Source organism: Physeter macrocephalus, chromosome 4, assembly GCF_002837175.3.
Source record: "Physeter macrocephalus isolate SW-GA chromosome 4, ASM283717v5, whole genome shotgun sequence".
Classification (NCBI taxonomy): domain Eukaryota; kingdom Metazoa; phylum Chordata; class Mammalia; order Artiodactyla; family Physeteridae; genus Physeter; species Physeter macrocephalus.
The window spans coordinates 50,182,194-50,194,263 of record NC_041217.1 but is presented as its reverse complement, the minus strand read 5'-3'; the positions used below and the strand labels follow the sequence as shown (position 1 = coordinate 50,194,263).

Genomic DNA, 12,070 nt, shown 5'->3' with positions numbered 1-12,070 from the left:
TGTTTGGTAGTATTTTGTTGAGGATTTTTGCATCTATGTTCATCAGTGATACTGGCCTGTAGTTTTCTTTTTTTGTGACATCTTTGGTTTTGGTATCAGGGTGATGGTGGCCTCATAGAATGAGTTTGGGAGTGTTCCTCCCTCTGCTATCTTTTGGAAGTTTGAGAAGGATAGGTGTTAGCTCTTCTCTAAATGTTTGATAGAATTTGCCTGTGAAGCCATCTGGTCCTGGGCTTTTGTTTGTTGGAAGATTTTTTTTTCGGTACGTGGGCCTCTCACTGTTGTAGCCTCTCCCGTTGTGGAGCATAGGCTCTGGATGCGCAGGGTCAGTGGCCATGGCTCACGGGCCTAGCCGCTCCGCGGCATATGGGATCTTCCCGGACCGGGGCATGAACCCGCATCCCCTGCATCGGCAGGTGGACTCTCAACCACCGTGCCACCAGGGAAGCCCTGTTGGAAGATTTTTAATCACAGTTTCAATTTCAGTGCTTGTGATTGGTCTGTTCATATTTTATATTTCTTCCTGGTTCAGTCTCGGAAGGTTGTGCATTTCTAAGAAATTGTCCATTTCTTCCAGGTTGTCCATTTTATTGGCATATAGTTGCTTGTTCAATTATTTTTGAATCACTCTATATTTTATTTTGTTTCTTAAATTTTATATAAATGCTTTAATATTGTACCTTTATAAATTTTTTATATCTAACTCATTAATTTATATACAATATTATGTTTTAAGAATAATGCTGCTACAGACATCATTGGGCACTTGAGGAAAAGTTTCTCTAAGGTATATACCTAAAAGGAGAATTGCCGATTTATAGAATGTGTGTGTGTCTTAACTAGGTATTGCCATATTGCTCTCCAAAGCTGTAACAGTTTACTTCATTGCCGGTAAAGATCTCTGTATCTCCAAATCCTCACCAACACTTGGTATTGCCTGATTTAAAAATTTTTGCTAATCTGGTGGTTGTGAAATGGTATCTCATCATTAATTCATTTTGCATTTCCTTGACTATGTTTCTTACCAATTCAGTAGACTTTTAGATGTCCTCTTTATTTAACTGCTTGTTCATCTCTTTTGCCCACTGTTTTAAAAATAGCATTATTTGTCTCTTACTGATTTGCAGTAGTCTTTTTGTATTCTAGATATTAATCTCTTAATGATTATATGTGTCGTTGATATCTTTCTAGTCAGTGAATTTATCTTTTAACCATGATTTTGATGATTTGTCTAGAGATTAACATTTTTAATGGCATCACATTTGTCAAAGCTACCCTCATGGTTCATATATTTTATATATATTTTTTTAACATCTTTATTGGAGTATAACTGTTTTACAATAGTGTGTTAGTTTCTCCTTTACAACGAAGTGAATCAGTTATACATATACATATGTTCCCATATCTCTTCCCTCTTGCATCACCCTCCCTCCCACCCTCCCTATCCCACCCCTCTAGGTGGTCACAAAGCACCGAGCTGATCTCCCTGTGCTATGCAGCAGCTTCCCATTAGCTATCTAATTTACATTTGGTAGTGTATATATGTCCCTGCCACTCTCTCACTTCGTCACAGCTTACCCTTCCCCCTCCCCATATCCTCAAGTCCATGCTATAGTAGGTCTGTGTTTTATTCCCGTCCTACCACTAATCTCTTCATGATATTTTTTTTCTTAGATTCCATATATATGTGTTAGCATACGGTATTTCTTTTTCTCCTTCTGACTTACTTCACTCTGTATGACAGACTCAAGGTCTATCCACCTCATTACAAATAACTCAGTTTCATTTCTTTTCATGGCTGAGTATATATTTTATATCTTGATCAAGAAAACCTTGAGATTATAAAGGTATTCCATGCTTTCATCCAAAAATTTCAAAGTTTTGCTCTTTACATTTAGGTCTCTTATCTGCAATTGATTTTTGTGGAGGTAGAAATCTAATTTTTTTCCCATTTGAAAAGTCATTTGTCCCAAAACTATTCACTAATCCATTCTTTTTCTTTTGTCACTGAATTTCCTTTATTTATGTATGCATATATTTCTTGTCTCTCTATTCTGTGCAATCTGTCTCTTCTTACACCAATGCCCTGTTGTTTTTAACGTCTTGATATATCTGGTAAAAATATCCCCCCTTCTTTTTCAAAATTCTTTTTTCTTCCTTCAGAATTATCTTGACTCTTCTTAATCCTTTACTGCTCTTTGTGAATTTTAGGGTCAGCTTGTTCATTCCATAGGAAACATATAACAATAAAAAAATTGTCTCAAGATTTTGTTTCAAATTGCAATGAATTTATAGATTAATTTGGAAAGAAGTGGCATTAAATGGCTTTGAGTCTTAGTGTCTATATGTATTTCTGTATTTAGGTCCTTTTTATGTCCTTGAGTAAAGTTTTATACTTTTCTCCCTAAAAGTTTTTTTTTAAAACAGTTTATTGAGGTATAATTTACATACCATAAACTTCACCCCACTCTAAAATTCTTGCATATGTGTTGTTAGATTTATTACTAGGTACCTTTTAGTTTTTATCATGAGGTACCTTACAGTTATTGTGAATAGCATCTTCGCTTTCTAAAATTTTTGTAACTGGACTTTATTTTTAAAGGATTGGGGACTTTTTATTTTCTATCACAAAATAGGATAGGAGGTAACCCTCATTGCAACATATGATGGTAATGAAAAGGAGATCTATAAGCCCAGTCCCAGGAGTCTGAAGCAGATAAAAGAGTGACAAGGAACCCTCCAAATCTGAGACTTGTTTCTAAGTGTTCACACCAGCAGAAAGGAGGCCTGTTTTTAACCCCTCCCTTCACATTCAGTTTATAGTTGACACCACTCTATTCGTACATTCAAGCATTCATTCACTTATTCATATTCTTTTAAATTAAAATATGGGGTTCTTGCTGTATACTAAGATCTGTGCTGGGCATTTGGGATTAAATTTTTTAACTTGTAAAATTAGATTTTACAAAAGAGTGTTGTGAGAAGGACACAAAAAAGGCTAGTTGGCTAACTTCTCAACTAGGCTATCCAAAAAATGTAGCACTTTACAAAGCTCTTTCACATATATTTTTGTATTTAGTCATCATAGCAATCCTTAATCATTTTTATAGATAGTGAAGGTTAAGTAACTTTGAGTGGTATGTTTTTTGACAAAAAATAAGATTTAACTATAAAATGACATGATTAAGTTTTTATTGCTTATAAATTGCCTCTGATTTTTATTCCTTTTGTATACAGCTCATAATCATTTTTTTTGTTTTGTTTTTGGTTTTTTTTTTTACAGAAACATTTAATTAAAGACAATATAGAGTAAACATAATGTCTTAAGATCATAATCATTTATATATAGTCTTCTTTGAGCACTGTATAGAAGGGCATTGTATAAAGAGATACCTATCTCCATATTTTACAAAAGAATACTGTGTGAAAACCACTAAGAAGGCAGTGACTAAACTCCAAATGTGTATTTCCTCTTCCTAACACCAAGACAGCCATCTTAGTTTGTAGGTAGCCCGTGTGCATTGTTACTTGTTAATGGTAAGTGAAAGCTTCTGATAGGCAAAATCTGAGAAATTTATATGGGACAGAAATTGAAGACATAAAGGAAATCTGCAGTGATTAACTCAACAGTGACTTAAATTTTTACTCTTAGAATTACTTTTCAGTTTCAAAGATGTTCTCTTCAAGATTCTGGTCACTTGGTCTTACTTTTTACATCCTTCCAGACACACTGCAATGTATTAGAAGGTTATGGCATCTATACAAGGTTAATAATTTAAAGCTTTTCTTCAGTTTGTAGTCTAGGATTTGGAATATTATCCTCATGAAAGCCAGAAAATACTTTCTCTTCACAAGAAAAGTTTCAGAGAGGAAATATTACTCAAACTAAACAGATTTAGTAAATAAAGCTGAAATTGGCATTTCTCCCATGTATGAATAAAAAAGTCATTTAATTTTTTTCATTTTATTTTAGTCACTGTATATATGCCTTGTTTCCTGCGTCCACGGGAAGCATGAGCCTGTTGGGACTTGGGACAAGAAGAAGACAAGACATCTTCACAAGGAAAACCAGACACTAACAAAAAGTATCCCAAAGTCTGAAGAGATAAAACGCAAACATGACCGACAGAGGACTTAGGGATCCTCCAGAGGGTAAGACTAGTTTGTACAGCACTAGGTTTGTGCTGTAGGAAACTAGGGCTGTGCTAGAGAGAAAGTCTCTGGTGACTAAAACTGAAGTTTGGAAGTAAAAAAGAAATTAACTTAATTGCTTAATTTCTTATGATTCTTATTCTTTGATATGTACTGAATTTTACCATAATACCAGACCCTAATTATGAAAAAGAGTTATGTTTTAGAGACTCCCATAGTAGGAACCTATAGTATTGGAAAAATTACAATGTATCTTAAAAAAAGATGGTAGACAGATCTTTAGAGTTACATTTTTAAAAATCAAGTAAACTATATGCTATATATTTAGAGGGGGATCTTTCAATTATAAGGAAAGATGAAATTTAAATTCTTCATCCTACTTACGTGTGTGTGTATATATATATATATATGATATAAAATAGGCAAAATATGAAGTAGGTTTTTCAGAAGAGAAGGGCATATTTAAATATTTTATTAAGGATATTTTTAAATATATGAAAGTAGAACAGTATAATGAAGTCCCATGTACTCAAAATCTAACTTCAACTTTTACCTAAATAATGGTACTCTTGTTGCCTGCCTTGGAATATTTAAATGCAAATCCAAGACATTATATCATTTTATTTGTCAATACTTTATTTACATCTCTTAAAGACAGATTAAAAAAAAAAAACCAAATTAGCATTATCACACCTAAAAAATAAATTAATAGTTATTCCATGCTGTCATCATATACACAGCCAGTATTCACATTTCCCCCATTGTCTCATAATTTTTTTTTCCTTCACTGTTGGGTTTTTAAATTCATTTTTCTTTACATTTGGGCCACATACTGCATTTGATTGATATATCTTTTTGGTTGCTTTTTTTTTAAAACTTTATTATGGAAAATTTCAAACATATATAAAAGTAGAGAGAGGAAATGAATCTCATGTACCCATCAAACAGCTTCATCTGCTGTCAACATATGGCTAATGTGGTTTTATTTATACTCCCTTACTTCTCCTTACCCCCATATCATTGAATTGAAGCAAATTCTAGGTGTCACATAATTTTAGCCATAAATACTTGAACACTTATCTCTAAATGATAAGGATTTCTTTGTAAAAACATTATCGTAATACCTTTATCATAACTAGAAGATGAACAATAATTCCTGAGTCTCATCAAATATCTGGTGTTCAAATTTTTCTGATTATCTCATAAATATTTCTTTAACAACTGGTTTGCGGGACAGTGAATCTAAACAGTGTGGTCCACACATTGTTGATGTATTCAAGTATCTCTTAATCAATAGGTTACTCCTCCTTTTTTTTTTTTTTTTCTTGCCATTTATTTTTATTCCTTGCTGTTATTAAATAAACAAAGTCTTTTGTCCCTTAGAATTTCCCTCATTGTGGGTTTTGCTGATTACATTCCGGAGGCATAATTTAATGTATCCCTCTATCCCTGTGTTTCTTGGAAACTGGTAGTTAGCTCTAGAAGCTTGATCAGTTTCAGATTCAGTTTGGCAAGAATACTTCATAAGTGGTATGGTGTACTTCCTATTGCATTGAATTCGGGAGGTTAGTAATGTCTGGTTTTCCTTCTTTTTGTGGTGTTAAGATTGATCAGTGGGTTCAGCAGTTGTCAATCTCATTCATCTCGTTCATAAAATTCCTCATCAGGAATTGCATAATGGTTTTAGTTGCTATTGATGATTATTGCCTAGGTCTGTTATTTCATTAGGGAAATGTATTTAATACTACCAAAAATTGGTTTGTCATTCAAAATAGTTTTACATTCATATTATTTGTTAGATTAACATGATAGTGAATTTGTTTAATCAGTCACCTTTAGTGAAAGTCAAGAGAAATAATGTTTAGGAAGAGTGCCTCATAAGCCATAAAAATCTATATAAATATTTTTATTAATCAGGGACCTTGTTAAAATACAAAAATATAGGGAAATTTTTTAAATAAAAATTATACATTTTTATCTCAATAGACCCTCAAAAGGATTTGGAAAATGATCCATCAATAAATTGTCAGGCACAGGAGACTACAGACACAGCAAGTACCACTGAAGAAGCTCAGACCCCAAACCCTGCCTCTGGTCTTAACAAAGACCACCAAGAGGTAGAATCAGTTGGTCCAGGAAGTGCAGATACAGATGATCAATCAGAAAATCCAGATGAAACAGATTATAGGAAATATCCAAAGGATACAGAAGGTGAGAACAGCCAGAGTTTCCAGGGTGGAGAACGAGGGCATCAACTCCCTTCAGAAAGTCTGGGTGAAGACCTCTTGGATCCAGAACCCAACTGTTCTCCAAGTGACAAGGTGGGAAGAACAGACATACACTTAGTGAGCAGCTCTGCAGCCCTCCCTGAGCATGTGAGCGACAGACCCGGAGCTTTGCAGGAGGCACCTGTCCTTGACCCTCAGGATGCCCAGAGTCCTGGGCATTCCAGTGCAGGGCTGGAGAGCCAGGACACACTGAGGAAGCGACTGCTGGCACCAGGTGAGAGAACCCCTGAGCTTGTCCTGTTTTGTACTGTTCTTTTCAGAGAACTTCTCTTTCCTTCATAGGATTAAGGCCTTTGCACCTTACCCAAAGTCACATAAAGAGATATAACTGAGTTGAGATTAGAATGAGGTTTCTCATCTCTTAAACTAGCTCATTCCACTACATTAAGTTGCTTCCCACACATAAGCTGCATTTTTTAACAGTTTTTATTTATTTACTGTCTGTATTAATCCAGTATGATTTTTTTTTTTAAGGCATAACTTTTAAAAAATTTACCTCTGGCTTTTTCTTTATTTCTAATGAGCATATCTTCACTTTCACTTTTTAAAATCTTTTACTTTGGGGGAAACTAAATGCTTCATAAATCAAGAGTTAGGTATACTTAAAAATGAACATCAGTGGTACAGTACCCTTAACTCGGTCATCTTGCAGTTTTATAGGACTTTAAGCAAATTACTTAATTTTTCTACACCTGATTTTCCCCACTTGTATATTAAGGAGAACAGCATCGTATCATTCCTTACAAAGATAATAGTTGGAATGTGCAAAGTCTTTACACTGGAACTCAAGAGATGTGGATTCTAGTTGTGGCTCTACCACTTCCTAACTTGGGTGAACTTAGGCAAATCTCTCAACTTCCTGGTACTTCAGTTTCCTATTTGCAGACTGAAGCAGTAGGACAAGATGCTATCCAGCTGGTCTCCTCCAGCTTTTTTTACCTTCTGTGATTTTATGGATTTGGACTGTGTGGATTTGTATTTTATAAGTACTCTGAAAGCTCAGTCTGAAATGCCTATTTGCCAGAGCAAAGAAATATAAAATATAAGACATTCTGTTCATCAGGGACTTGACTAAGGGCTAGAATTCCATGTTTCACCATAAGTCAATGTCTGATCTCAAATATATGTTTCATTAGTTAATATTAGAATAGTCTCTAACTTCAGGGAAGGCAAGGGCTATGTCTCTCTCATTTATTGTGTTTCTGTGGCACTTGGCACAGAGAAGTGACTTTATGAATATTTGTTAAATGAATGAATGGATATGATTTGTATGGACCATTATCTGCCATCAGAATTTCACCGGTATGCAGGTTCACTGAGTAGAGGAAGAAAATACTGTTTTAAAAATGCAGTTTATGTGTGGGAAGCAACATAATATAATGGAATGAACTAATCTAGGAGATGAGGAACCTCATTCTAATCTCAGCTTGGCCATATCTCTTTATGTGACCTTGGGCAAAGCCCTTAACATCCCTGGACCTTTTGTCACAATAGGTAAGGTAGGGGGCTAGAGTAGGTGATCATTAAAGATCCTTTCAGGGCTTCCCTGGTGGCACAGTGGTTGAGAGTGCACCTGCCGATGCAGGGGACACGGGTTCGTGCCCCGGTCCGCGCTGAGCCTGCGCGTCCGGAGCCTGTGCTCCGCAACGGGAGGGGCCACAGCAGTGAGAGGCCCGTGTACCGAAAAAAAAAAAAAAAAAAAGATCCTTTCAGTCCTTAAATTCTGTGACATGATATTTTAAAAACCCGTGTTTTGGTGTGATATGACTAAATGAACTATCCTTTATAGGTGAAGATGACTCTACTTCTTTATGTTAATAGAGTATGCTATTTGAGTTATTTCTCCAGTAAGGGTTATGGGCAATAGTCAGCTTTCATTGTTATATGAGGTACCTGGCTGGGGTCAAGCACACATCTAGACTGTAGAGTGACTTAGCTCAGAGTCTACAAAATACTGCCCTCCTTTTCACCCACACATTTTATGATTAGTGTCTCACCCCACACCTACATTTTTATATAGTTCATAAATTTTCTTAACCTTGTATTCCTTGCTTTGTATACCTCATTGACTAAGTTTCAAGCTTGCTTTTGTACGCTATTTTGCAAAGGTAAGCTATTACTGTACAGTAATCTCTCCTGTCTCTAAACTTAATGTCTCTGTTATTTGTATATTAGGGGGTCTTGAGGAGCCTTTTGAGAGGTGAACACTGGAATTAGAGCATCATTGCCCTGTGATGTTGAGTCTTGTGTACAATATTTCTTAAATCCCTTCTTAAATCACATGTTAGATAGGTTTGGCTGCAATATTAAGATGCTTGTTTCTTTGTCCTTAATGTAAGAGCCAGTGAAGAATTGTGGATGTAGCAACAGTATCCTTAAGTGAATTTCACAGCATTTCATTTTATTCTAAGTAGAATAAAGGTAATGGTGAGCCTTAAGGAAAAGACAGGAAGTTAGCTTTGTATAAAACAAAATTTTATATAAAGTATGGAAATCCTGTCAGGTAATTCTTTGCTTTGGTAAGAGTTATAAAGGTATACACACTCTCATTAGTGTACTGTCTAAAAATAATGTTCCTTTTTTTTTTTTCCCCAGAGGTTGAGAGACATCAACAAGAAACACAAAAATTGGAAGGAAACAAAGAGAATGCACAGGATACCATAAGAAAGATTAATAAAAAGGATTTTCTGAGCTATGGTGAGAACAAAACTGGTCTTACTGTAGTGATTCACATTCAGAAGTCCTCAGAGAAGTACCTAGAAAACTAGCAGATTTAAATAGTTTTAACATTGTTTTAATATTTTTTTTAATGTTTGATAGTCATATTAGAATAGAGCAATAGAGTTCTGGGGATTTTTCCCTTAGGGGTGGTGGCCAGTATTTTGCCATCCTTAACAAAATGGGAATTCCCACTGGAGAAAGGGCTTTTCATAAACAAGAAACTAAAACTGTTTTTTTTAATTGAAGTAAAGTTGATTTACAGTATTGTGTTAGTTTCAGGTGGACAGCAAAGTGATTCAGTTATATATGTATTTTTTTCAGATTTTCCATTATAGGCTATTATAAGATATATGAATATAGTTCCCTGTTAAAGCTGTCTTTTCAATGAGAAAGAAAGTATTAACTTCTCAAATGGCATTTTTACATTTCGACTGTTTAGGAAAAAATGGCCTATCTACACATAGGTAGTAGATACTTTTGAGACGGTAGAAGAATATACTGATAGTTCATTTCTAAATCACATCAGTAGTTATAGCAAAAAATATATAAACGTAGATTTTACCTTTTAACAAAGATGTTGTTATCTTCAAATTTCTTCTTAAGAAATTAAAGAAAAAGTATTTCCAGTAGATTTCAACAGCTGAAAGTTTAAAGGACTTAGGCAAAAGAAACACCGCAGGCCAGTAAAATCTGACAGCGTATCTGCCTCTTTTCAGTTTACCACAGGCTTTATTTCTGACTCACATTCTGTCTAATTTTGTCTTTTATTTTCTCTTTCTCTGATAGGCTCCATCTTTCTTGGCTTCCTGGTTCTGACTCTTATTTTGCTAAGTTCTGTTAATAGCTACTATTCCTCTCCGGCCCAGCAAGCGCCCAAAAATCCAGCTTTGGAAGCCTTCTTGGTTCATTTCAGCCATTTGAAGGATAAATTTCCAGGCCAGAGTTCCTTTCTGTGGCAGAGAGGACGTAAGTTTCTCCAGAAGCACCTCAATGCTTCACACCCCACTGAGCCAGCCACCATCATATTTACAGCAGCTCGAGAGGGAAGAGAGACCCTGAAGTGCCTCAGCCACCACGTTGCGGATGCCTACACGTCTGCCCAGAAAGTCTCTGCCATTCAGATTGATGGAGCTGGAAAAACCTTTCAGGACAGTGATAAGGTCAAGCATTCAGTTGACATGGAGCTGAGCTCTGGATTTGAGAAGGGCCAGAAGGCTGCTGTGGTCCACCGCTTTGAATCCCTTCCTGCAGGCTCCACCTTGATCTTCTACAAGTATTGTGACCATGAGAACGCTGCCTTTAAAGATGTGGCCCTGGTCCTGACCATCCTACTGGAGGAGGAAACATTAGAAGCAAGTGTTGGCCCAAGGGAAACTGAAGAGAAAGTGAGAGATTTACTTTGGGCGAGATTTACCAACTCTAACACTCCCAGCTCCTTCAACCACATGGATTCAGACAAACTGAGTGGACTGTGGAGCCGTATTTCCCACCTGGTGCTGCCTGTCCAGCCAGTGAGGAGCATAGAAGAACAGGGCTGCTTTCTATAAGCTAAGCACAGAGTTGGTTATGGTCAGCATGGGCTTATTAAAAAGTCAGTTTAAAAGCCTTCCATTTATATGGAAGGAGGTTGACGAATGTGAGGAAATAGCCTGGAAAGCACAAATGAGCTTATTTGAGAAAAGAAATGTTCATTTTTTACTTTTTGTAAAATCTTTCTAATCTAAGCTTGACAAAGCTAAAAGTTGACCTGACTTTTTTTCCTTGCCTTTCGAGCAAATCAGGTATATATAACTGAGGAATGTTCTTCAATCCAAAAGTAGAGCAACAGAATCATTACATGGGAAGATAATCTTCTCAGTAACTACAGAGTGATTTTTGTTTTCTTGAGGCTCTACGGAGCCTTTTGGATAGTATTTGGACTCAGATTAAAGCAATTACAATCATAAAACTGAAAATTTTAAAAAATTTCTATCACATGTTAAATATTTTTAAAATTCATTTTAATAACCTAGTTGTGGGATTACATCTTATGCTTTTTTGCACTTTTGAATAGTATGAAAAAGGAAATAAGAATTCAAATACTTATTTACCTAAATACTATATGTAAGGCACTATGTTTTTGTTCCGTTAATGAGCTCTGAGGGAAAAGCAGCTGTGCTCAAGAAATGTTCTTAAAAATTGAAAACAATGGGGGAGTTGTTTATAATCACTGCAAATGAAGAAATTCCAGTTGGCTGTGTCTTTGCTTCAATTTTCTTGAATGATTTAGAGCAGTGGTTTTCAGGCTGTCTACTGGCACCCCTCCCCTTTGTATCAAAGAAGTTCTGCTTTTTCCCATTTTATATATTGGGCTCCTCCATAAGATTTAATTGGATTTAATTGGAATAAAGAGTTCCACTGATAATGAAGTTTGAAAATCACTGATTAAGTGAAAAAGCATCTTGGAAGATAGGGAAAAAAATGAAAATATTAAAACTCATGAGTAGGTAGAAAATAAAATACAGGTTTATCAAGAGACATGCTATTTATGAAGAATAAAGACTTACAGATGAATAGCAGAATGTATAAACTAGTATTTACTAGCATATTTCTATGCTTTTGTTAATCTCTGTTATCATTTCTGTCTCCCCTGAATGGAATTTTATAATTGTCTACAATGAGAGTTTGAGTGCTTTAAGCAGAACAGATTTTAATAACCAGTTGAATCGTAGATTTTTATATAGGTACATTAGCATAACTTTACCATACTGTTTACTTATTATACAGTGATGGAACATTTATCTAATGCAGTTCATTTCTTTTTTTTTTTTTTTTTTTTTTTGCGGTATGCGGGGTTCTCACTGTTGTGGCCTCTCCCGTTGTGGAGCACAGGCTCCGGACGTGCAGGCTCAGCGGCCATGGCTCACGGG

At 35.6% G+C, this 12,070-nt stretch overlaps 1 protein-coding gene across 3 annotated transcripts in view; it reads left to right on the top strand.

Moving 5' to 3' along the window:
* LOC102977145 (torsin-1A-interacting protein 2) overlaps positions 1 to 11,399 on the top strand; it is a 39,292-nt gene extending 27,893 nt beyond the window's left edge. For all 3 annotated transcript variants that reach the window (XM_007104664.3, XM_007104665.3, XM_055084184.1), the window contains exons 2-5: positions 3,974 to 4,152; positions 6,139 to 6,654; positions 9,036 to 9,137; positions 9,948 to 11,399. In XM_007104664.3, coding sequence (XP_007104726.1) covers positions 4,119 to 4,152; positions 6,139 to 6,654; positions 9,036 to 9,137; positions 9,948 to 10,708 — 1,413 coding nt within the window. In that variant the 5' untranslated portion in view covers positions 3,974 to 4,118 and the 3' untranslated portion in view covers positions 10,709 to 11,399. The remainder of the gene's footprint in view (positions 1 to 3,973; positions 4,153 to 6,138; positions 6,655 to 9,035; positions 9,138 to 9,947) is intronic.
* Positions 11,400 to 12,070: the final 671 nt, after the last annotated feature.